General features: G+C 50.4%; 1 protein-coding gene across 2 annotated transcripts; it reads left to right on the top strand.

Annotated features, from left to right (window-relative positions):
- Positions 1 to 398: 398 nt before the first annotated feature.
- TRMU (tRNA mitochondrial 2-thiouridylase) lies at positions 399 to 26,085 on the top strand. Of its 2 annotated transcripts, XM_024737377.1 has the most exons (11): positions 399 to 521; positions 4,141 to 4,306; positions 5,012 to 5,118; positions 15,866 to 15,988; positions 19,116 to 19,288; positions 20,831 to 20,884; positions 20,969 to 21,035; positions 22,331 to 22,431; positions 23,796 to 23,940; positions 24,359 to 24,441; positions 24,895 to 26,082. In XM_024737377.1, exons 1-11 carry the CDS (start codon positions 440 to 442, stop codon positions 25,057 to 25,059), a joined length of 1,266 nt encoding a protein of 421 aa, XP_024593145.1. In that variant the 5' UTR covers positions 399 to 439; the 3' UTR covers positions 25,060 to 26,082. The 2 variants fall into 2 exon arrangements, with proteins under 2 accessions (XP_024593145.1, XP_024593146.1); XM_024737378.1 differs by lacking the exon at positions 399 to 521 and having other exon boundaries at positions 4,168 to 4,306; positions 19,175 to 19,288; positions 24,895 to 26,085.
- The last annotated feature ends 71 nt before the right edge of the window (positions 26,086 to 26,156 follow it).

Below are 26,156 nucleotides of genomic sequence, written 5' to 3'. Positions count from 1 at the left end.
AGGCCCAGGGCCTTCGTACAGGTCCCCTTCCACCTGCTAGTCTTCCCTTCCTGCTTAGTTAAGGTAAGGCCTGCGCCCGCTGCCAGAAGAACCCCGCTGGACATCACGCCCTCGGGGCGACCTCACATCCTACTTTCGTTTACCAGCCTGTTCACAGGGCGCCCGCCTAAGCCACACACGACACACTAACGCAACAAACTCCGAGCGTCTCGGGGGAACTGCGCTCGCCAAGAGGGAAGCTGACGGCCTGGCTGGCAGGGGGCGTGGGCGGAGAGCCGGACTCGCGAACTGAAGCCGGGGAGCGGCGGGCCAGGCGGAACTCAGGACGCCGAGAACATGCTTCCGGCCGGGCCTCTTCTGCGAGAGCGCCGCCTAGGGGGCGGGACTTCCGGCGCGACGTGTCGTCGGCGGCGACTACAAGGAAAGGTGGCCGCGGGAGATGCAAGGGGCGCGGCACGTCGTGTGCGCCGTGTCGGGCGGGGTGGACAGCGCCGTGGCCGCGCTGCTGCTAAGGCGGAGAGGTGAGGCGACCGAGGGCCCAGACCGCCCCTGAGCGGCCCCTTCTCGTACAGTCCCGCCCGGTCGTGCGGCGCCCCGGCCCCTCACCTTGTGCCTGGGGGTCGGAGAGCGCGCGACCGCAGCCCCGATTGCTGGGGAGCAGTCGGGCCACCCGTTACCGACGCAGTGAAGGGGGGAATCTCCGACTTCGGGGGGCCGCGTTTCTCCCTGGCTCCGAGGCCCTGCGTCCGGGGCGATGGCGGCGGCGTCCGCACTTAGCCTGGGGAGCGCTGACCTCTGCGGACACAGCAGCCTCCGTGGAGGTCCTTGCTCTTAACGACACACGACATGGCCGTCAGGCAACGTGTGCGACAAGTACCGACGGGTGGTCTGCTTATTAAATCGCGTCTGTGGTCTTGGTTCGGTGGATGACAAACTTTTGCGCAAAAGCGCTTGCGTTTCTTCAGGCGACTAACGGGTGCCCCGGGTCGGGAGCTGAGGTGAACTGCCCGTCTGACTTCTCCGTCTGTGTGGCCCCCTCTCATTGTGAGGCCTCGTACCCCTAGTGACACTTGTGGACCCTCTGCTGTGAGCCGCCTTTCGTGCTTAGGTACTTGCAATGCAATGCAGAGTGAGTGCAAGGTTCCTGACCTGGGACGAGTGATTTAAGCGCTCCCTGTCTGTGAAGTGGAGGGAACACCTACCTCACAGGGTTACTGGACGTATTAGATAACATAATTCATACAGAGACTTAACCCCAGTGCCCAGCACATATCAGGCACTCAGAAAACAGTAGTGGTTATTAGTTCATATTATTAGTAACTGTAGCTGCTATGAAAGGTGCAATAGAAAAAGTTAAATAGCAGTATAGGCAAACTGTAGGCACATACAATTGCGAGGAAGGGGGAAGCAAAGAATCACAGAGGCGGTAGTGTTTGAGCTGAGACTTGTCGAACCCAGGTTCATGTGCCCATCGCAGAGTGAGGCTAAACAAACCGAAAGTTCGAGTTTGGAGCAGAGGAAGGTTTATTAGTTGAGGAGGAGCCAACCTGGAAGATGGGACACCTAGACTCCTCAAATCCGTGGTTGCAAGACTTGAAGGAGGAGTAGGATTTCACTAAGCAAAGATCGGGGAGGAGGAAAGCACTTCCGGCGGAGTCGGCAGCAGGAGCAGGCTCTGGCCAGAGGGAGGCGGAAGTGAGACCGTGAGGTGGCGTTTGGGGGCGGGGGCGGTTCCGAGGAGCTCCAGTTCTTCATGTCTCAGCGCGGAAAGAATTCAGCGAAAGGCAAAGTGATAGATAAGGAGGGATGTATTAGAATAGGACGTTTGTGAGGCTTACAAGCAGGCGGGCGAGAGGGTGCTGTGCCCTGAGAACTTAGTGGGTTACAGTTTTAAAATCAGAGGAAAAGTGGGGAGGGGGAAAAGACCACCTTCTTCCTCATTCTTGAGTAGACGTCAGTCTTCCATCATCAGCTCCTCCACATTGGCTGGGGGAGTTTTCTTGTCCCTACATGGTCAAGCCAGGACTGTCATGGCGCAATGAGAATTAGCAAAAAGGCGGTAACGTATGCTAAAAATGGTAAATCATCTCAGGTTTCAGTATAATGTCACCCTTTCCTTATATTTTTGTTTTTAGCACACACAGAGGAGCGTGTCCTAGGAATCATTAACTTACTGAGCTCACCGGGCAGTGTGGGTCTCATGCCCAGCATTGTTTTATTGTTTGGGGGCGTGTCTCATGCTTCTGTTGCATGGTTTTGTTACTAAGCAAGCCTGCTTGGTTTTATGGTTAAGCAAACCTGCTTTCTTGAGAGATCATTAACTTACAGGGGTCTCCCATACTTTCTTCTTTACTTACAATCCCCTAGTGGGACTATTTAATTACCTACTTTGTCCCTTTACTCTGTCCCTATCAGAAGGAGAGGGGGGTGGAGAGGCAGGTTGAGCCCTGGTTATGCAATATGTTCTATGAGGGGCTTTCGACTGTGTTGGGTAGCAGTGTACAGCCCTTGAAGGGTTCTGACAAGGCTGACATGTTTGGGGAGATGTGGCAGGTGGCCCTGGAGAGTCTAGATATGTTATTTTACTACTTCCGGAAGGTAAGCTCTCCTTCCCAGAATCCAGACTGTACAGCTTCGTATTCCAGCTTCCTTGGGTTTTGCTCCTCCGTGGGAGAAGCTGATGGATGTAGCAAAGAAAAAGCCTGGTCCTCTCCACTCGGCATCAGGGTTTTTCCCAGTCTTGTTGGACATGCGTGTTCTGTCACGTGCCTCCTGGAAAGTTAAGGACTAGCAAGGTGCTATGGTCCCATCCTGGAGTGCCAGAGCCTGTGCCCATGTAAATGGGGCACATCTCCAGAAGAAAGATGAGCAGGTAGATCAGGCTATAGAAGAGGAGATTTTTTTTTTTTTTTGCGGTACACGGGCCTCTCACTGCTGTGGCCTCTCCCGTTGCGGAGCACAGGCTCCGGACGCGCAGGCTCAGCGGCCATGGCTCACGGGCCCAGCCGCTCCGCGGCATGTGGGAGCCTCCCGGACCGGGGCACGAACCCGCGTCCCCTGCATCGGCAGGCGGACTCTCAACCACTGCGCCACCAGGGAAGCCCAGAAGAGGGGATTTTTAAAGCTCTGGATGTGGAGTTGTGTGTTTGCTCTGCTTAAGCTCTTGTTCTCTGCTGGACGCTGCTGGGCGCTGGGGACACGTGGGTGTATGAGACACAGCTCCATGTTTTAGTGAGCTACAGGGAGCATGGACGGGAACTACTGGCACCTAGTGTGGTGTGCACTACAGGAGAAGCAGCGTCACGTGGTTTGGGAAGCAGAGGAGGGAGGGCCTGTTACCTGCCGGGATGGGGGGGTGGTCTTGCTCATGTGACCTTTTAGTTTTTGGCAAAGCTGAGTCACTGAATATCTGTTCTTTGGAGTACTGTATTAAACCTTTTACGGTCAAATGCCCTGTCTTTCATTACATTGAGCCTACCCAAGAAACAGATTTCTCATATGTGGTAGACACCTATGTAGTCCTCAAGTTGGTCTTTCCAATATTTGGTTGGGTACTTTGTAAGCGACAGAAAAGGGAGAAAACGGTCTCAAAATATACAGATAGTACAGCCCTTACAATAAAGTAGCCAAAATTTTAAATGTCTTTATGTCTGATGACTTAGAATCTAATTCTTAGATGGTAATTGGAAATAACTTTTGAAATGAGTTTACTTTTCTGATAACTGAATGGTGGTTTTTATTTGTTTCGAAAAGTTGTGTTGAATTTCTGCTCTTCTTTCATTCAGTCACACGTTGGCTACGTCTCTGTGTGCTTGGCATTGTGCGTGGGAGCACGAAGGTGAAAAAAATGCCACCTTGTTCATACCTTGGGGACGCGGGCAGTCAGTACAGCCCCACAGCGTATTGCGAGGATGGAGGCCTTTACAAAGTGCAGGGGGAGGGTCAGGGTGCGAGCATCAGCCGGAGAGTCAGGAACAGTTTGCACTAAGATGTAGTCAGAGCACAGAAGGCCACGTGGCAAAGGAGGGGACTGCCAGGCACCAGTGCACAGAGGCCCAGGAGAGCTCAGGAGTCACTGCTTTTTCCACCCAAGGTTGATTTCATAAACTCTCTTTAATTTGTCCTTCACCCCTCCCCCAGGTTACCAGGTGACAGGGGTGTTTATGAAGAACTGGGACTCGCTGGATGAGCATGGAGTTTGCACGGCTGACAGAGACTGCGAAGATGCTTACAGAGTTTGCCAAATCCTAGACATCCCCTTCCATCAAGTGTCCTACGTGAAGGAATATTGGAATGATGTGTTCAGGTGGGTGCAGTTCCCGACGCAGAAGGCTTCCTAAGGGCAGGACTGCCGTAGTCAGCCGGGCCAGTGGCGTGCAGCCAGCACTTTTTGTTTTGGCAGGGGTGCTGAAGACTGTGTGTGGGAGGCCTCAGCCGCCCTCAGGGAGTCTGTGTTAGAGGCCAGGCCTGCATCCCAGAGCACCCCTAGCCCTTATTCCTGTTACTCTACCACCTGCCATAAGTCTCTTCAATGTCTCTGCTAAATTAGTATAAGGGAGCTAAGGCTGAGGTCTCCCACGGAAGGCTGGCTGTGACTGGTCCCTGAGGACAAATCCACTGGGCATTAGATGTCAGGCTGAAGAATCAGCTGGGGTGCTGGTTAAACAGATACCTGGACCTGGGTCTGGGATGGGGCCCTGGAACCTGCACTTGAGCAGGCGCTTCAGGTGATTCTGATGGAGGGGGTCCTTTGGGTCTTATTTTGGGAAACGGTACAGTGGGGCCTGGTGCCTGGTGAGTGTAGGTTCAGATGGAAACTGCAGCTGTCTTTAAACAGATATTTGATGAAAATATTGAAAATGGCTCTATACTGAAGCTCTTCTGTTTTGTAGAAAAGTATAGTTTTGGTAAGACAGGGAGAAACTCTAAATTAAGCAAGTAATTTAGCTGATTTATTTTTCCATAGAGTGTCTCACACTTAGAAGTGAAAAGTCTTTTTCTTTTATTCCAGTGATTTTTTAAATGAATATGAAAAAGGAAGAACTCCCAATCCTGACATAGTCTGCAACAAACATATCAAATTCAGTTGTTTTTTTAATTATGCTGTGGATAATCTTGGTAAGTAATTGGGATTATCTGCATTTGTCTTTTTAAGAATTATAAGGTTTCCGGGAGCTGAGGTCGGTTTCAACATGTATCTGTTTGATATTGGTGGTGGCTCTTCTGGATCTGAGGATGTAAAGCTCAAATTTGAAGAGATCAACCCAGCCTTGGACAAGTATTTTCCATTAGACTCCAGAGTGAGAATCATAGCTGAGCCAGGCAGATGACCATGTTGCATCAGCTTTCAAGCTCACAGTTAATGTCATTGCAAAAAAACCTCACATTAGAGGAGCAGACAGGCTCTGATGGTAAAGGTGAGTCCAGTGAACAGACCTTTATGTATTACGTGAATGATGGAGTCTGTGGATCTTTCAGCTGCATCCTTTATGACCATGCACACAGGAAGCCCCTTCTGCAGAAGAGCCCCAAACCAGATGGGGAGTATTATCCATCCAGCATCTGGAGACTGACCTATGATGACCCCGATCGCATTGTTGAGCGCTGTAACTTGCCCGAGATGCATATGGGAGATTGGATGCTCTTTGAAAACATGGGTGCTCACACTGTCGCTGCTGAATCCACTTCAGTGGATTCCAGAGGCTGACCATCTACCATGTGATGTCAGGGCCCACGTGGCAACTGATACAGCAAATCCAGAACCACAGCTTCCTACCCAAATGAGAGGAGCAGGATGGTGGCACTGTGCCTGTGTCCTGTGCTTGGGAGAGTAGAATGGTCACCCAGCCTGTGCTGCAACTTGTGTTGACGTGTAGACACCATTCTCGTAGCTGTTAACTGTGAGTGTAGCTTGAATTAAGGGTTTGGGGGGACCATTTAACTTAGTTTCTGCAAGGTTTGAGATTTCTGTGTGAGTAGGCTTGGCACAGATGTGGCAATATGGAAGCCCGGGAGATGGGGTCACACTTATGTGTGTTCCTGTGGAAACTATTGCGATATTTGTTCTATGTGGATTTTTATTCACTTCTCAAACATGCTAGTAAAGAGTGCCCTCGACTGCTGAGCAAATGTTTGTAGCTTGTGCAATGGCAGGCAGAATGGACCAGAAGCTTAGTGTTGTGACCTGTTTAAAAAAATAATAAAGTATCTTGAAATTAAAAAAGGAGAATATCATAAGATTTTCAGAGAAAGCCAGGAGTCAAAGCCTTGTAAGCAGTTTCATCTTGCAGAAGGAAAGGAAGCAGTGAAAACGATAGTATTTTGTATTTCACTGGATAAGAAAGAACTGTCTGGCGATGCACAAATGATAGGATCCTCGGGGGGACACAGTGCGTCTTTGTCACGGGCCGCACAGCCATAAGGGCTAGCACAGTGGATTTCTGGAGAACCAACCTCAGAAAACCCTGAGGAAAGAAGTGTTGGATCACTGGCGAGAGCTGAAAGGTGAGGCCCCCAGACCCTGCCGGCAGGTTCGGCTTTGCTCAAAGCAGCTCTAGTTCCAGATGTGGTTATATTTAGTGGAAGTTTCAGGAGCCCTAATTCAGAACTTAAGAAACTCGGCATTTAGTTTCTTATTAGTCATCCTTTTTGCTGGTCCTACTGAGACCTTTTCTCTTGCTTTAAAAGCAGGTGTCTGCTTTGTCTCAGAAACGGGTCTGGGTCTGTAGCTGATTCTGGGTCCTGGGTCTGTTTCGTTTCTCTGGTTTGGAGCCATGTCTTAGTGGCCTGTTCGGAAAGCCCGTTTCTGCTCAGGGTCCTGCCGCCACCGACAGCTTGCCTACAGATCGTGTCTGTTCCCAGCTTCCTGCCTTCTCATTCCCGTCGGCCTGGTGGGACATCCCCATTCCTGTTTGTTGAACCCCCTGCTGCTGACCTGCTTACTTAGGCTCCTCGTGGTATCTGTTGCTGTGCTTTTGTGAATTCAGGTTCTTTTTCTTGTCCCCTGCTGTCAGGGCCACCATAATGAGCTTCTGGAGCACTGGATGCTGGTCTTTCACATTGTTCTGGCCCATTGCAGCCCACCCTGCCACATCTGGCCATGTGCCAAGACATGCTGTGTGCCAGTGGCCCAGTGGGGTCACAGGACCACTGGCCACTCTGTCCTGTCAGCACTTTGCAATGACTTAAAAGGGGACAGAGTCAGCTTGCCAACCCAATATGCAAGTGACCTGCCACTGAGACGACAATGATGAAAAGTCGGTTCATGGAGTTAGGTTATTTTTTACTAAAAACGCCTATGAGAACTATGAATTGAAGTCCTAACAAATTTGAATGCTGGGCTAACACCAATAACATGAAACTGAGTAGAGATAAATGCAAAGTTTGCTAGCTAGGTTCAGTAATTAAATCTCCTGGTACAGGATTGGGAGTCGATCTAGGGCCTTGAGGGGCCTCGAGCTGACTGTGAGCCTGCAGTCTGGCATCAGAGCCAGTGCAGCCCAAGTTTGCCTTGTGGTCAGGACATCCAAGGAAGGGGGAGGGGTCCGCTGGGGTCCACACTGGGCAGCCTACGTCTAGTGGCTGCATCTAGTTCCAGTTTACTCGAGAAAAAGAGTGACAGGCTCATGGAGCGTGAGTTGGTTTTTATTTTGAGAGTGTGGGAAATACTCCATCTGACGATACTTTGGGGCCATCATAGCAGCACGCAAGCATGTGACTCAGAATCACATTCTAGCTTGGGACCCCAGAGGCCAGAGCTGGGGTGTGCAGGAGAAAGATTTCACTCGGGGGAGGCACAAACAGCTCTTCACGGGGAATGATGCTTGCCTTTGTAGAGCTTGAAGCTCCTTGTCACCTTAGCTATTCAGGGAGCCCCTAGGTGGCCATCTGTTAGGGATGCTTTGGAAGAATTTCTCCGGTAAATGTTTCTGAGTCTGAATTTACTGTGTGAACAGTACAACACAGAATAAAAATATTCGAAACCTAGACCTCTGAAATCTTAGGGCTTCTCACAAAGAATCCTACATTTTTGCAGTGTAACTGGTGGTTCTTTAAGGAAATAAAGTGTTTTTTTTTCTCTATTAGAAAACCAATCAAGATTTAATAATGTGTTCCTAAGTGTGCTTTTTCAAGTAGTTAATATGCAGCCGTTAATTCTTACTGTGTCTTTTGTTTTACACTGAGCTACTTTGGTCGGTTACATACTGAATCAGTTTTGCTGCACCTTCCTGGAAAAAGTCTCTTGCAATACGAAATGTCTGAAATTTTCACACAGTGCAAAGGTTATGGATTAATATGTGCCTTGGTAGGTTCTTTCACTTTTTTGCATTATGTGGAAAGAAGATATTGACTATGCTGCATGGTCCTTCACTGTTATAAAAATAATATGTATTTATTAAAGAAAATTTAAAACTCAGAAGAGTAAAAAAGATAAGGGAAAGTGCCACCTATAATTTCACCTCCCAGAATCAAAGGAGGAGACTTTCTGATATTTGTCTTCATTTTTTTCTGTACATGAAAAAAAGTAGAGTCATAAACTTTCTTTCCCTACTGAACAATATCATAAGCATTTTCCATTAAAAATTCTGTGTGAGTGGCACTGTTATTATGGCAATGGCACTTTAATTTACTTAATATTCTCCTGGTGTTGAACGTTTCAGTTGTTTTCAGTTTTTCCTTAGTATAAGAAACACTGAAATTAGCTTTCTGTACTTAAATCTTTGTGTGCATATCTGAATTTTTCCTTAAGCTAGAATGAATGGATAGATATTAACTTTAGAAAGACTCTTAGAGATGCAGTGAAATCTTGTAGCAAGATTATATCAATTTAGAGACCTAAAGGCTGCTTATTTAATGGAATTTCAGGTGTGCCTTTATTCCCTGGGATCTGGGTGTTTGGGAGTGGGGCAGGTAATCTGCACAGACTGCCTGGTGTGAGACCTGGCGTCTGTCTGCTGCTTGGTGCACCCTGGGCTCCAACTGGCCAAGGCCAGCAAGTGCAAGTCTAAAGTTTGATCCTCGGGACTTCCCTGGTGGTCCAGTGGTTAAGACTTGTGCTTCCACTGCAGGGGGTGCGGGTTCAATCCCGGGTCAGGGAACTAAGATCCCACATTCTGTGTGGCACAAACAAAAATATTTTTTAAATAAACATTTCAAAAATAAGGGTGGGGCTAATGGCAGACTCCGGGAGGGCTAATCCAAGGAGTACTTCCCAGAACTTCTGCTGCCAAAGTCCTTGTCCTTGTGGTGAGCCACAGCTGCCCCCCGCCTCTGAAGGAGACCCTCCAACACTAGCAGACTGAGCTCTGCCCACCAGAGCAGCACCCAGCCCTACCCACCACCAGTCCCTCCCATCAGGAAGCTTGCACAAGCCTCTTAGATAGCCTCATCCACCAGAGGGCAGACAGCAGAAGCAAGAAGAACTACAGTCCTTCAGCCTGTGGAACAAAAACCACATTCACAGAAAGATAGACAAAATGAAAAGGCAGAGGACTATGTACAAGATGAAGGAATGAGATAAAACCCCAGAAAAACAAATAAATGAAGTAGAGATAGGCAACCTTCCAGAAAAAGAATTCAGAACAATGATAGTGAAGGTGATCCACGACCTCGGAAAAAAAAATGGAGGCAAAGATCGAGAAGGTGCAAGAAATGTTTAACAAAGGCCTAGAAGAATTAAAGAACAAACAAACAGATGAATAATACAATAACTGAAGTGAAAACTACACCAAAAGGAATCAATAGCAGAATAACTGAGGCAGAAGAATGGATAAGTGACCTGGAAGACAGAATGGTGGAATTCACTGCCATGGAACAGAGTAAAGAAAAAAAGAATGAAAAGAAATGAAGCCTAAGAGACCTCTGGGACAACATTAAACACACCAACATTCACTTTATAGGGGTCCCAGAAGGAGAAGAGAGAGAGAAAGGACCTGAGAAAATATTTGAAGAGATTAAAAAGAATGAAAAGAAATGAAGCCTAAGAGACCTCTGGGACAACATTAAACACACCAACATTCACTTTATAGGGGTCCCAGAAGGAGAAGAGAGAGAGAAAGGACCTGAGAAAATATTTGAAGAGATTATAGTCGAAAACTTCCCTAGCATGGGAAAGGAAATAGCCATCCAAGTCCAGGAATTACAGAGAGTCCCAGGCAGGATAAACCTCAGGAGAAACACGCCGAGATACATAGTAATCAAACTGACAAAAATTGAAGACAAAAATTATTAAAAGCAACAAGGGAAAAATGACAACATACAAGGGAACTCCCATAAGGTCAACAGCTGAATTCTCAGCAGAAACTCTATGAGCCAGAAGGGAATGGCATGATATATTTAAAGTGGTGAAAGAGAAGAACCTATGACCAAGTACTCTCCCCACCAAGGATCTCATTCAGATTTGACAGAGAAATCAAAAGCTTTACAGACAAGTGAAAGCTAAGAGAATTCAGCACCACCAAACCGGCTTTACAACAAATGCTAAAGGAACTTCTTTAAGTGGGAAACACCAGAGAAGAAAAGGACCTACAAAAACACAAACCCATAACAATTTGAAAAAATGGTCATAGGAACATATATATCGATAATTACCTTAAATGTGAATGGATTAAATGCTCCAACCAAAAGACACAGGCTCATGCAATGGGTACAGAAACAAGACCCATATATATGCTGTCTACAAGAGACCAACTTCAGACCTAGGGACACATATAGACTGAAAGTGAGGGGATGGAAAAAGAGATTCCATGCAAATGGGAATCAAAAGATACCTGGAGTACCAATACTCATATCAGATATAATAGACTTTAAAATAAAGAATGTTGCAAGAGACAAGGAAGGACACTACATAATGATCAAGGGATAAATCCAAGAAGAAGATATAGCAATAACAAATATATATGCACCCAACATAGGAGCACCTCAATACATAAGGCAGATGCTGACAGCTATAAAAGAGGAAATGACAGGAACACAATAATAGTGGGGGACTTTAACACCTCACTTACACCAATGGACATATCATCCAGACAGGAAATTACTAAGGAAACACAAGCTTTAAATGACACAATAGACCAGATAGATTTAATTGATATTTATAGGACATTCCATCCAAAAACAGCAGATTGCACTTTCTTCTCAAGAGCACATGAAACATTCTCTAGGATAGATCACATCTTGGGTCACAAATCAAGCCTCAGTAAATTAAAAATAATTGAAATCATATCAAGCATCTTTTCCAACCACAATGCTATGAGATTAGAAATAAATTGCAGGGGAAGAAAAGTAAACACAAACACATGGAGGCTAAACGGTATGTTACTAAATAACCAAGAGATCACTGAAGAAATCAGAGGAAATGAAAAAATACCTAGAAACAAATGACATGGAAAACACAATGATCCAAAACCTATGGGATGCAGCAAAAGCAGTTCTAAGAGGGAAGTTTATAGCAATATAGTTCTACCTCAAGAAACAAGAAAAAGCTCAAATAAACAATCTAACCTTACACCTAAAGCAACTAGAGAAAGAAGAACAGACAAAACCCCAAGTCAGTAGAAGGAAGGAAATCATAAAGATCAGAGCAGAAATAAATAGAAACAAAGAAAACAATAGCAAAGATCAATAAAACGAAAAGCTGGTTCTTTGAGAAGATATATTAAAAGCAACAAGGGAAAAATGACAACATACAAGGGAACTCCCATAAGGTCAACAGCTGAATTCTCAGCAGAAACTCTATGAGCCAGAAGGGAATGGCATGATATATTTAAAGTGGTGAAAGAGAAGAACCTATGACCAAGTACTCTCCCCACCAAGGATCTCATTCAGATTTGACAGAGAAATCAAAAGCTTTACAGACAAGTGAAAGCTAAGAGAATTCAGCACCACCAAACCGGCTTTACAACAAATGCTAAAGGAACTTCTTTAAGTGGGAAACACCAGAGAAGAAAAGGACCTACAAAAACACAAACCCATAACAATTTGAAAAAATGGTCATAGGAACATATATATCGATAATTACCTTAAATGTGAATGGATTAAATGCTCCAACCAAAAGACACAGGCTCATGCAATGGGTACAGAAACAAGACCCATATATATGCTGTCTACAAGAGACCAACTTCAGACCTAGGGACACATATAGACTGAAAGTGAGGGGATGGAAAAAGAGATTCCATGCAAATGGGAATCAAAAGATACCTGGAGTACCAATACTCATATCAGATATAATAGACTTTAAAATAAAGAATGTTGCAAGAGACAAGGAAGGACACTACATAATGATCAAGGGATAAATCCAAGAAGAAGATATAGCAATAACAAATATATATGCACCCAACATAGGAGCACCTCAATACATAAGGCAGATGCTGACAGCTATAAAAGAGGAAATTGACAGGAACACAATAATAGTGGGGGACTTTAACACCTCACTTACACCAATGGACATATCATCCAGACAGGAAATTACTAAGGAAACACAAGCTTTAAATGACACAATAGACCAGATAGATTTAATTGATATTTATAGGACATTCCATCCAAAAACAGCAGATTGCACTTTCTTCTCAAGAGCACATGAAACATTCTCTAGGATAGATCACATCTTGGGTCACAAATCAAGCCTCAGTAAATTAAAAATAATTGAAATCATATCAAGCATCTTTTCCAACCACAATGCTATGAGATTAGAAATAAATTGCAGGGGAAGAAAAGTAAACACAAACACATGGAGGCTAAACGGTATGTTACTAAATAACCAAGAGATCACTGAAGAAATCAGAGGAAATGAAAAAATACCTAGAAACAAATGACATGGAAAACACAATGATCCAAAACCTATGGGATGCAGCAAAAGCAGTTCTAAGAGGGAAGTTTATAGCAATATAGTTCTACCTCAAGAAACAAGAAAAAGCTCAAATAAACAATCTAACCTTACACCTAAAGCAACTAGAGAAAGAAGAACAGACAAAACCCCAAGTCAGTAGAAGGAAGGAAATCATAAAGATCAGAGCAGAAATAAATAGAAACAAAGAAAACAATAGCAAAGATCAATAAAACGAAAAGCTGGTTCTTTGAGAAGATAAACAAAATTGATAAACTTTTAGCCAGACTCATCAAGAAAAAGAGGGAGAGAACTCAAATCAATTAAATTAGAAATGAAAAAGGAGAAGTTACAACAGACACCACAGAAATACAAAGCATCCTAAGAGACTACTACAAGCAACTCTGTGCCAATAAAATGGACAACCTGGAAGAAATGGACAAATTCTTAGAAAGGTATAACCTTCCAAGACTGAACCGGGAAGAAATAGAAAATATGAACAGACCAATCACAAGTAATGAAATTGAAACTGTGATTAAAAATCTTTCAACAAACAAAAGTCCAGGACCAGATGGCTTCACAGGTGAATTCTATCAAACATTTAGAGACGAACTAACACCCATCCTTCTCAAGCTCTTCCAAAAAATGGCAGAGGAGGGAACACTCCCAAACTCATTCTACGAGGCCACCATCAGCCTGATACCAAAACAAGACAAAGATACTACAGAAAAAGAAAATTACAGACCAATATCACTGGTGAATATAGATGCAAAAATCCTCAACAAAATACCAGCAGACAGAATCCAACAACACATTAAAAGGATCATATACCATGATCAAGTGAGATTTATCCCAGGGATGCAAGGATTCTTCAGTATACACAAATCAATGTGATACATCATAGTAACAAATTGAAGAATAAAGACCATATGATCATCTCAATAGATGCAGAAAAAGCTTTTGACAAAATTCAACACCCATTTATGATAAAAACTCTCCAGAAAGTGGGCATAGAGCGAACTTACCTCAACATAATAAAGGCCATATATGACAAACCCACAGCCAACATCATTCTCAATGGTGAAAAACTGAAAGCATTTCCTCTAAGATCAGGAACAAGACAAGGATGTCCACTCTCGCCACTATTGTTCAACATAGTTTTGGAACTCAGCAATGGCAATCAGAGAAGAAAAAGAAAAGGAATTCAAATTAGAAAAGAAGAAATAAAACTATCACTTTGCAGATGACATGATACTATACATAGATAATCCTAAAGATGTCACCAGAAAACTACTAGAGCTAATCAATGAATTTGGCAAGGTTGCAGGAAACAAAATTAATACACAGAAGTCACTTGCATTCCTATACACTAATGATGAAAAATCTGAAAGAGAAATTAAGAAAACAGTCCTATTCACTGTTGCAACAAAAAGAATAAAATACCTAGGAATAAACCTACCTAAGAAGGCGAAAGACCTGTACTCAGAAAACTATAAAGACCTGTACTCAGAAAAAATAAAACACTGATGAGGGCTTCCCTGGTGGTGCAGTGGTTCACAAACAGATGGAGAGATATACCATGCTCTTGGATTGGAAGAATCAATATTGTGAAAATGACTATACCACCCAAAGCAATCTACAGATTCAGTGCAGTGCCTATCAAATTACCAATGGCATTTTTTTACAGAACTAGAACAAAAAAATCTTAAAATTTGTGTGGAGACACAAAAGACCTCAAATAGCCAAAGCAATCTCGAGGGGAAAAAAAGGAGCTGGAGGAATCAGGCTCCCTGACTTCAGACTATACTACAAAGCTACAGTAATTCCAAGAAGCACATGAAAATCTGCTCAACATCACTAATTATAAGAGAAATGCAAATCAAAACTACAATGAGGTATCACCTCACACCAGTTAGAATGGGCATCATCAGAAAATCTAGAAACAACAAATGCTGGAGAGGGTGTGGAGAAAAGGGAACCCTCTTGCATCTCGGTGGGAATGTAAATTGATACAGCCACTGTGGAGAACAGTATGGAGGTTCTTTAAAAAACTAAAAATATAATTACCATATGATCCAGCAATCCCACTACTGGGCATATAACCAGAGAAAACCATAATTCAAAAAGACACATGCACCCCAGTGTTCACTGCAGCACTATTTACAATAGCCAGGTCATGGAAGCAACCTAAATACCCATCAACAGACGAATGAATAAAGAAGATATGGTACATATATACAATGGAATATTACTCAGCTATAAAAAGGAATGAAATTGGGTCATTTGTAGAGACATGGATGGACCTAGAGGCTGTCATACAGAGTGAAGTAAGTCAGAAAGAGAAAAACAAATATCGTATGTTAACGCGTATATGTGGAATCTAGAAAAATGGTACAGATGAACTGGTTTGCAAGACAGAAATAGAGACACAGATGTAGAGAACAAAGGTATGGACACCAAGGGGAGAAAGAGGCAGAGGGTAGTGGTGGTGGGATGAATTGGGACATTGGGCTTGACATATATACACTAATATGTATAAAACAGATAATAAGAACCTGCTATATAAAAAAATAAATAAATTAAAAAAAAAAATCTCCGGAGATTTCCCTGGTGACGCAGTGGTTAAGAATCCGCCTGCCAATGGCAGGGGACACAGGTTCGATCCTTGGTCCGGGAAGATCCCACATGTCGCGGAGCAACTAAGCCCGTTGAGCCTGCACTCTAGAGCCTGTGAGCCACAACTGCTGAGCCTGTGTGCCACAGCTACTGAAGCCTGCGTGCCTAGAGCCCGTGCTCTGCAACAAGAGAAGCCACGACAATGAGAAGCCCATACTCCTCAGCGAAGAGTCGTCCCCGATCGCCACTACTAGAGAAAGCCCGTGCACAGCAACGAAGACCCAACGCAGCCAAAAAATTAAAAAAGCAGAATGTCAATTGTACTAAAGTATTTGACAGGATAGACATCTGTACTATAAAATTAAAATTAAAAAAAATTTTAAATAAAAATAAAATCTGATCTTCGTATTTTTAAAAACCTCTCAGGAGCAGATGCAGTTGCTACGGGTCACTATGCAAGAACGTCCCTGGAAGATGAAGAGGTCTTTCAGCAGAAGCACGTCAGGAGGCCAGAAGGGCTTTTCAGAAATCGATTTGAAATTAGAAATGGTGAGTAGAAGTGCCTGGGCCAGAGCTTAATTATTTGTGAATGGAGTAAAATATTTTGAAGAATGACAGTGAGTTGTTTGAGCACACCTGCACGACTCCTCTCCGTGTGTTCCAAACTAGCTTGTTGGTTTTGGTTTCCTCTTCGAAAAAGGACAGTTACCGACAGGGTCGTTTTCCCCAAGGGCCTGTGATTGGTACCAGGAGGAGGCTCAGGTGGGGCGCCCGGGCCAGGGCTGCTGGGAAACTGAAGCCGTAATTCATAACCCAGTTCTGGGAGGAGACGCACAGCAGTAATAATTGGAGTGTAACAGGCCCTGATTCTTACCCTCGAGTCTGTGAGGACTTGAGATTGAGGTGTACTTCAGAGTGACATGAGTGCTGGGACCTGACACGGCACAGGCCTGGCAGCCAGGCTTGTAACTATGCTTACGAAGATTACATATATAAATTAGCTCATCAGTGTCAAAGGGAGCAAAGTTCCACCTGCCTAGAAAATGCCAGGCAGTCACCTGGGAAGCTGCTGGCTTGTTCTGGTGGACATCTGCATGTAGAACAGAGGAGTTTGCATCATTATTAAGTGAAAGGCAAGATGGGACTCGGAGCCGTGTTTCTGTGGACAGTTTCCACTGCTGCAGCCCCGTGGGGGAGTTGGCATTTCCCCGCGTCTGGCCTGCCCTGGCCGCCTCACGCCCACCGCCTCCCTCCCCGCGCCCCTCTTGGCAGTGCCAGCATGCGGGTTCTCTGGTTCTGTTTCTCAGATGAGGAAACTGAAGCTTGGCTGCACTCGCCAACCAGGGTGCCTCGGGTTGGGGGGCTGGATCCCAGCTGGGTCTGCTCAGCTCCGCCGTCCCTGGTCGTTGTGCCGTCCTCCGTGTCATCCAGCCTGATCCACCCTGTTTTCCTTCTCTCTCCCTCCTTCCCCCCTCTCACAGCAGCCGAGGCCAGAGATAACCTTACTGGCAGGGCCCAGACAAGGACACCGCCTACGTGATGTTGGGAAGGCCTCTCGCTGCTGCCTGCAGGGCGCTGGGCCGTTTGTGTTCCCTGTGGGGGCGTGTGTGTGTGTGTGTGTGTGTGTGTGTGTGTGTGTGTGTGTGTCTGTGTTTGTGGTCGGGGGCTGATGTGTGGGCAGAGGTGACCGCTTCCCTCCCCGGTGCTGCCTTCGCACTCCTGGGCAACCCTCACCAGGAAGCCCTCCACATCAGGAGGACACGGCTTTGACTGCCCAGCCCTGCCGCCTGGGGACTCCATGGTGGAATTTGCCCAGTGAACATCGGTCTAAGGGGCCTGAGTAGATGAAGGATTTGTTTCCACGTCACATAGCCACCCCCGCTTACCTCCTAGAACATGTGGCGCCTTACAGAGCTTTCTGGGCCTTTTTGACAGGCCGGAGGCACTCAGACCTCTGACTGCATTGGCGTGCGCTTTGTTCTGTGTAGCTGTTTTAATAATACCACAGTGTCTTTGTTCTCTGTGTGCGTTTTAGGCACCTAGAGATTTTTATTTTGCTCTGACTCAGTTGCCCTGGAGACCTGGTCTGGGGCCTCCTGGCCTGGGTCCCTGGGGAGAGCGCATAGGGGCAGCAGAGTCCAGCCTGCGCTCCTGACCCCTGGCCCTGGGCCAGGGTAGATGTCCTCACCCGTCCCCGTGGCAGGTGGCACCACGGCCGACCCGGAGGAGCGAAGGTGTGAATGAGGCTCCAGGCACAGGCAGACCATTGCCTAGCAGGCATCCCTCTCCGTGGTTTAGGGTTCCTGCTTTCTTTCTTAAAAATCATAGATTTTGAGTTTGTTTTAAAATAACCCAGAACTTTGAGAAATTGCAAATTGCTCCCAGTATTCTGAGGCTTTTATATGCACTTAGACTGTTTTAGTTTTGAAACAAAAAAGAACCTTTGGCAAATGAGTCTGCCTACCTGATGACTGGTTGACTGAACTCGGTTTTTCACTTTTCACTTGATTTTGTTGTTTTGTACGTAAAAAGTGATGGAATAGAAACCAGGTGATTGAGCTCAGTTTCTAGCTCTGCGCTTCTCTCCCTGCACCATTGTGGGCAGTCACTTTAATTATCTGAGCCTCAGTTTCCCCATCTGAAAATGGGGATAATTCTATCATAGGGCTAAAGTGAGAATCAAATTTGAGGTCACGGGTGGAAAACATTAGCTACACAGAGAGCATGTTACACATGTGACTGGGCCGAGCTGCACGCTGCACTTGGGCTGTTTGTACCCTTGGCACGGGTGTGAGCTGTGGGTGTGACTTGCCGAGGCTTTGCTTAGCCCTGGTTGTGAGTCACGTGGAAAGAATCTGGAACACTGGTGTCACGTTCGGTTTCCTCCGTTGGTCATTGAGCTGCAGAGTGGGGGACCCAGCGTTTGCAGTCATGGAAGGTCTGTAACACACCAGGCAGGACCGAGGGACCCGGAGATGGAGGCGGGCCTTGTTTCCTGAACCGCATCCCGTGGCCAGGGTCAGTCACAGCTCTGCACTGTCGCTGTCCAGCCGGGAACGGGTGTTTACAATGAATAGAACATTGGAGAAACTGCAGAGGGGCAGCTGACGGATGTCAGCTCGAACCATAAGAAACGCCCACTGTGACCAAGTGGGGAGTACGTTTAGAAGCTGGGTGCTGCTGGGGGACGTGGTTGGCGTCCACCGTGGGACCTGGGAGGTGAGCAGGGTCCCTGAGAGCAGCCACGGTGCAGACACATCCTGTGGTTATTAGGAAACAGCACAGCTGACACCATTTCAGCAGGATTTTCTGTACGCTGTCTCGTCCAGTTTTCCCAGATGTGGCTGAGTTTGTTTTTTTCTTAATACTTCATAACATTTTTGTCATGTGATGTTTAGTCTTTGCAGATATAGTCTAACATATGAACTGGAATAAATGTCCTTATCACGTAAACTCTACCCTCTGCGTATTTTTTTCAATAGTAGATCAATTAGGGATGAGAATTTTTCTTACCTTAACCACGGCAGTTCTCTTTTCTGGAAGTCTTCTATTGAGTATCGATCTTTGTTTCTGCCAGACCAGGGGTAATCTATCAAAGTAAACAGAAGGACATGATTAAAAGCAAAGTATGATGATTTTTATTCCTGCAACATCTTTTGTTCTTTACTCTTGGCAGTGGTAAAACTTCTGCAAGCAGCTGACAGCTTTAAAGACCAGACCTTCTTTCTCAGCCAGGTTTCCCAGGATGCCCTGAGGAGAACCCTCTTCCCCCTGGGGGGATTAACAAAAGATTTTGTAAAGAAAATAGCTGCTGAAAATAGACTTCATCATGTGCTTCAGAAAAAAGAGGTAGGATTGAGGGGTGTGCGCGCTCCCCGCCTGGGGCCCTGCACCACCTCCCCGGCCCGGGATCTGGCATCGAGCGGGGAGCCCGTCGTGCGCACAGTGGGAGGGGCTGCGTCCTTCAGAAAGCAGCAGAGGAGGGACCTCTCCCTCCCGGCCGTGACTCGGCCCCCCGGGGGTGGCAGCTGTCCTGGCAGCTAGGTGGCTGGCTGGGGTGCTCTTGGCTCAGCTGCCAGGGGAGAGCAGGACGGTGAGGACCGGGCTCCGAGACCCCCGTCAGCACACACATCTCTGTTTCCATCCACGCGGCAGCACGGCCTCGTCAGGTGTCTTCTTTGCGCCAGGCACTGCACCACTGGCCTCTGAGGACGCGGTGAGGAGCGCAGTTCCATCCCTGCCTTCAGGGAGCTTACGTCAAGGGGGCAGACAGACAAACCTACCGTTGTAAACTCGGAAGGTGTCCCTGAGAGAAGGTGTAGGGTCCGGGGAGAGAAAATGCCACGGGCTCTGATCTAGATTCGGGGGCAGAGACAGACGCCAGGAAAGGCCTCCAAGGAAAGTCTGTTTGTCCTCAGGCCTCAGGGTGAATAGGATTTAGTGTCACGTAGACGGCCGGGGAAGAGCCGGTGCAAAGGCCCCGAGCCTGGCGCAGTGGTGGAGTTGAGGTGAAGCCAGTGTGGTGGGCGCTTGGTGCTAGAGGGTGGGGTGCAATGTGGGAGGGGTCCCAGTGGGCTCGGCAGACCCTGGGGTGGTCAGTCTAACGAGGCTGTTGTGGGTTGAGGCGGCCTTAGCTGCAGCTGCTGCTGCACGTCTGTCCTGGGGACGGGCACAGCTGTGCTTTTGTCAGCAAGTTGCTGTCCCCCGGGAAGCCAGCCCTGTGCCCATCCCTCCACCCGTAGCATCTCTACTCATGTCTCTACCTGTTCGGTTTCTGGGTGTGACCGGTAAGAGCTGAGGGAGCCGCCCTCATAGGACCCGTGTTCTAGGGAGACACAGGCCAGCACGTGAGCGAGGAAGCCGAACCATGAGCACGGGACGGCGAGCCTGTTCCCGCTAGGCCTTCCCGCGTGCTAGAAACGTCACCTCGAGAAAAGACTCTCCTTCCTCGGACCCTCCCGCGGTGCTTCACCTCGTGGCCTGGCTTGTACTTCCTGCTTCTGCTCTGGTCCCTGTCTCTCCCCTGAGACTCACCGACAGTGGCCTGAGGGCTTAAGCAGCTTTAGTTTTCTTTCCTGGGCGGCTGGTCTGAGGGTCTGCAGCGTGGGGCCAGACCCTGCTGGGTGTGGAGGTGGCACCGCCTACTTAGCTGCCAAGGTCCATGTCTGGCGCCTGAAGTAAGCCTCTGAGATCTGTTTGTGGCTGGGACTGGTGTGTGTGGTGCTGGAGAAGGGAAGCCAGGACCCTGGCCCGGGGGTGGGGCGGCTTGGGGCAGGTGAGGCCCCGAGAGGCCCCGTGTGCCCCCCCACTCGCCCCTGCCCAGGCTCTCCAGGTGGAGTGCAGGACCCCACCCGGCCGTTCGTCTCACGGTCGGCCTTCCTTTCATTTCAGAGCATGGGCATCTGTTTCGTTGGTAAAAGAAATTTTGAAAATTTCATCCTTCAGGTGAGTGGTTTTTGATGCAAAAGGATGGAGCCACGTTTCTGCTCTGGACCTGGATCTGTTAGTAATGAAACGTTTGTTTTCCAGTATTTACAGCCTCGACCTGGTAAATTTATTTCTATAGAAGACAATAAGGTTCTGGGAACGCATAAAGGTGAGATGCACCCCTGGGCTGCTTTTCATCCTGAGCAGCTTGAGGCGTGGGGCAAGTTTGAGCTCTGGGGATTTAGAGATGATTCCAGTCCCGCAGGCACGGCGGTGGGTGGCGCCAGGGAAGGTGGGAGTGGCTCTGACCGGGTGTTTGCGATTTGAGACGTGGACTCCTTTTAAGCATCGCAGCCGATAACAGAGGATGCCGTCTGCTTCAGAAGCCTCACTCTCTGAGTTATGTATTAAGTCTCCGTGAATAGACTTATTTTTCCATTACATATAGAGAATACCAGACTCCAGAAAAACTCCACTGGAGGGAAGGAGTTAGGTTGACTTCAGAAACTCTGAGTCCCGAGTTTCGTGAAGAGTTGGGACCGGAAGGTGGCCCTCCTGGCCGGAGTGCTGCACCCCAATGATGCTCCCTCATTCGCAGACGCCGCTGGGGGTCGGGGCACCATGAGCCTGCCCTGAGCCGGCATGGGGAGGACGGGTCAGCGCGAGAGTTCACAGCCCAGGTGGGAGGACAGAGGCGGGCTTGGTCAACGGTGGGGCTGTGCCCTTGGGGGCCTGGTGACAGACGAGACTTGGTCCAGCGTGGGTCTGGCCTGCCGGAAGGACGAGGGCTGGGGCTCAGACATGGACACTCCCAAGGGGCTTGTTCCTTGGACACCCTCACCTCGGTTTGGGCCGGACGGCTTCCCCTTCCTGGTGCTGTTGGAGGGAGCGGGCCTTAGACGTCACGGGCTCCCAGAGAGCTGAGCGTTCCTGAGGGAGGACGTGCCGGCCCTGCTGGGGACAGCGTGCAGGGCGCTCGCAGCCTGTCCCGGCAGGAGGCTGCCAGGGCACGCAGGGGAGCCCAGCTCCGTTGCCTGGCTTGCAGAAGTGGAGCGCTGAGCTTGGTGCCGGTTCCCCCGTGGGGCTGGGGGCTGGGGGGGGCGTGGCCTAGCCGGCTGGCCTTGTGGTGTTTGTGGTGGGAATGAGGGTACACAGAGAAAACGGGGCAGCCTGGTGTCCTGGCCCTGAGGCGGTTAGTACACAGGGCCTCGGCAAGGGGGCCTCGTGCCTTCAGGCGGGGCACTTGGCCCACGTTCTAAAGGAGCGGTCCCTGCTCCTGGTGGGTCAGGGGGCCGCACAGCTGGAACGGCTCCTCGCGGGGTGGGAGGTACAGCCTAAGCCAGGCCGCCCGGGTGGTCCGCAGAGGGAGCCTCCTGCCTGCTGCCTCCCAGCCTCCGCCCCGTTGCGAGGGTGGGACGTTTGAGACGGGGCCCCTCCCACCTCACCGAGAAACCGTTTCCACAGGTTGGTTCCTGTATACTTTGGGCCAGAGAGCCAACATAGGTGGCTTACGGGAGCCCTGGTACGTGGTGGAGAAGGATGGCACCAGGGGCGACGTGCTCGTGGTGAGTTGGGAGGGTGCGGTGACGGAGGCCTGGTTATGGCAGAGCCCACGGTGCTGAACCAGGCAGGGTGGGGGCTCTGCAGGGCAGCTGCGGTTGGGAGCATCCTTGCCTTTCCTCTGCATCCTCCCGGGATTGGCCCTAGGTACCAGAAGGGTTTTGTTTAAGGTACTTGCTAGGCTTTTACTGTATGCTGGCCACATTATTAACCATCCCATCAGTCCCTGTAAATAGATGTATTCCTCCGATTTTACAAGACTCAAAGATTAAGTAACGTGGGAAGGTCCCTTGGAGCGGGGGTGGCTCAGTGTCTGGGGCAGGGCCTGCACACAGAGGCCTCCAGCGATTCACTGTTGAACAGATAGGGTGCAGAGCTGGGACCGACCTAGGCCTTCTGCCGCAGCGGGGCTCTGGGCCACTGGGACCCTGGACTGTGTCCCCAGGCTCTAGAGCAGGACTTCACAAAGCGGGCATGTTTGCCCTGCTCCCCTCCCTGGAACATTTGGCAGGGCCTGGGGACATTTTCAGCATCACGGCATGGGGGAGGGAGGAGGGGGGCAGGTGCTGCTGGCGTCCAGCCGGTGAAGCCAGGGAGCCCTGTCCCCTCCACAGTGATCCGGCCCCACATCTCAGCAGTGCCGAGGCTGAGCATCCCGGCTCTGAGCGCGCTCTGTCCCAGAGCTGGGGGACCCTCCCTTAGATGCGGGCAGAGGGGCCAGCAGGCCTCTGGGACACCACCGCCCAGAAGAGCCCTGGGCGCAAGGGCCTGGACGGTGATTCTGGTCCAGCATGAGTTAAAGGGACTTTAGTGTAAAGTTTAGCTGTCTCTTTTGCTTTGAGAAAGGACATCCACCGACACTTGTCCCCTGTGTGGGTCTCCTTATCTACTTAGAGCCCAAGGGCCCCGGGCTTGATGCCCTTGGGCCTGCCTCAGGGGAGGCCTGCTAAGTCCTGGGAGGCCAGGTGCATGGAGGCCTAGGAGGCCTGTCCCCAGCCATGTGGGGCTTGTTGGGATCCCTGTGGCGACGTGGCTGCCCCGTGTGCCTCTGGCACTGGGACGCAGGGTTGTGGTGGGGGCAGGGTGCTCTTCCAGGAGGAGAGGTCATGGGGTTGGATCACACGCTCCTCTGCTATTTGCTGAGTGTGACCATGACGAGTGACTTTCCCTCTCGTGCCTCAGTTTCCTCATCTTCAAAGTGGGGTAGAAAGGCTCGAGGGCTAAGCGCATGAATTTCCACGTGTCAGTGTGGATTGCAGTGAGGGTTTACTGTTATGATCATTATTAATGAAGTGCAGAGAGGGGGCTTTGAGGCAGGACCCTCCACTGAGGGCTCCAGGGTGTCACGTCCTCGCGCTCCGCTCCGCAGGCCCCCCGGACAGACCACCCGGCCCTGTACAGGGACCTGCTGCGGACCGGCCGCGTGCACTGGGTGGCTGAGGAGCCGCCCGCAGCCCTGGTCCGCGACAAGATGATGGAGTGCCACTTCCGGTTCCGCCACCAGATGGCGCTAGGTGACTGAGCGGGGATCCCCGGGTGAGGCCAGAGTTAGGACCGGCGATTTGACCTGGGCCTGGGCCCCCACTGTTAAGACTGTATAACGTGTAGGCCTCCTTGCCCTCTGCCTACGCAGAGACAGCCTGGCGGGCGCTGAGGCCAGCTTAGCCTCCTTTGTCCGTGACACAGGGTCGGTCTCTGGAAGAGGGCAGGTTGCCGGGGCGGGTGGGACTGAGGGTCCCACTGGCAGGCTGCCGGCAGGTAGTGTGTGTGCCGCCCCGCGGCCCGGGTAGACGGCACTGAGCCCCTCTGGCCGTCGCCCCGAGCTTCCTTTGTCCTCACTGCCTGCTCCTTCCTCCCCGGGGGCCCAAGGCCTGGGTCTGAGCACATGTGGCAAGGCCAGCGCCCCCTCCAAGGGTCCTTCTCTTCCCCCAGTGCCCTGCGTGCTGACCCTCAATCAAGACGGCACTGTGTGGGTGACGGCCGTGAAGGCTGTGCGGGCTCTCGCCCTGGGACAGGTGAGTGGGGGTACGCCGGCTGGCAGGCGGGTTGGGGTCTCAGCCCCAAGTCTGCGCCTGCCTTTGCCCCGGAACCCGGCCCTCCTCAGCAGCTGCTCGGCCGCGCGGAGGAGCAGGCTTCGTGCTCTGGAAGGACGGCACTTCCTCCCGACCAGAGCAGCTGGTCTCCAGGGGGAGCTGAGGGGCAGAGGGGCTGCGGTGCTCAGCTCACACAGCCCGCGAGGGTGGGTGCACAGGCAGCCCTGCAACCGTGAGGCCTGGCTCTTGCGCGGCTAGTGGGAGCGCCGGCTGCCCTGCCCTGGCCCGCCTCTGGTCCGGGCCCCGGGGACAAGGACAAAAGAGGGAGAGGCAGAGCATTGCCCCTCCCCAGCCCCAGGTCTGGGCTCCTGGCTGCACTGTGGGCACCCGGGTGCCGGGTCGCACTGCAGGTGACACGGCCTCTCTCCTCTGCAGTTCGCTGTGTTCTACAAAGGGGGCGAGTGCCTGGGCAGTGGGAAGATCTTGCGCCTGGGGCCATCCGCCTACACACTCCAGAAGGGCAGGAGCAGACCCGACGTGGCCGTGGAGGGCTCCAGCGTCGGCCGGGATGACAGCCCGGGCCAGGGGCCCACGCTCTGACAGAGGCCGAGCGGCTGATGTGGAGCTCATGGGAGGAGGCGTGGACGAGCGGGGCCGGGGGCAGGGCCGCTCCAGAGCCAGGGAGAGCCCATCCTCTCTGCTTGCTGGCCGACGGGTCTGTCCCAAGTGCCCCATGGGTGGAGTTCCTCTTGCGCACCCCCTAGAGGGCTTCCCCTCCGGGGGCATGCCGAGGGGACCTGTGGGGAGGGATGGATGGGCTGCAGGGGCAGTACCCAATAAAAACTCTGTCCGGGGTGTGGATTCTGATGGCTTCCAGTGGGGTGGGGCCTGAGTGGGCCGTCTCGGGGGCTCCACGGCACTAGCCACGTGTGGGGAGGCGGGGGTGTGTGCTGCATGGGAGAGCGATGGGATCCCCCCTTCCTCCGCCTCCATTCACGGCTGTGCCCACCCTCACCTGTGGCAGGGGATGTGTGACGGCCCTTGAGCTGACTCCCAGCCTGCAAGGGTATCTGAGGGGGACAGTGTGACCTTGAGGCCACTCTGAGGGGCGGCGGCCCTGCCCCCAGTCCAGGCAGCTGCACGGGAGCCTCCCCTCCCCCTGCAGAGTGCCCGGCACCCTGGCCAGGCCCCCTGGCCAGTCACGTCGAGAGCTGAAGGGTAGCTTGTAAACGAGGGAAGTTTATTTCTCACGGTTGTGGAGCCTGGAAGTCTGAGGTCAGGGTGCCGGCTCCGACGGGGGAGGGTCCTCTTACGGGGGGCCGGTGACCGTCTTCTCACTGTGTCTTCGCGTGGTGGAAGGGGCAGGGGTTTTTCTGGGACCGCCCCACCCCCAGCCGCGCCACGCAGCTTGTGGGATCTCCATTCCCCCACCAGGGAGCGAACCCGGGCCCTCGGCCATGCAAGTGCTGAATCCTAACCACTGGACTGCCAGGGAGCTCCCTGCGGCCTCTGAAGAGCACCTGTCCGCTTCATGAGGGCCCCACCCTCAAGACCCAATGGCGGGCTTCCCTGCTGGCGCAGCGGTTGGGAGTCCACCTGCCGATGCAGGGGACGCGGGTTCGTGCCCCGGTCCAGGAAGATCCCACATGCCGCGGAGCGGCTGGGCCCGTGAGCCGTGGCCGCTGAGCCTGCGTGTC

The sequence above is a fragment of the Neophocaena asiaeorientalis genome, unplaced genomic scaffold (assembly GCF_003031525.2).
Source record: "Neophocaena asiaeorientalis asiaeorientalis breed wild unplaced genomic scaffold, Neophocaena_asiaeorientalis_V1.1 scaffold242, whole genome shotgun sequence".
Classification (NCBI taxonomy): domain Eukaryota; kingdom Metazoa; phylum Chordata; class Mammalia; order Artiodactyla; family Phocoenidae; genus Neophocaena; species Neophocaena asiaeorientalis.
The sequence above is the reverse complement of the archived record's forward strand: the minus strand, read 5'-3'. Positions and strand labels throughout refer to the sequence as shown.

Excerpts from the sequence above, each read along its gene's own strand:
- TRMU (XM_024737377.1), top strand. The coding sequence starts at position 440 with ATGCAAGGGGCGCGGCACGTCGTGTGCGCCGTGTCGGGCGGGGTGGAC. Across the intron at positions 522-4,140 it reads GCTGCTGCTAAGGCGGAGAG|GTTACCAGGTGACAGGGGTG; the intron begins GTGAGGCGACCG and ends CCCCTCCCCCAG. Across the intron at positions 20,885-20,968 it reads TTGAAAATTTCATCCTTCAG|TATTTACAGCCTCGACCTGG; the intron begins GTGAGTGGTTTT and ends TTTGTTTTCCAG.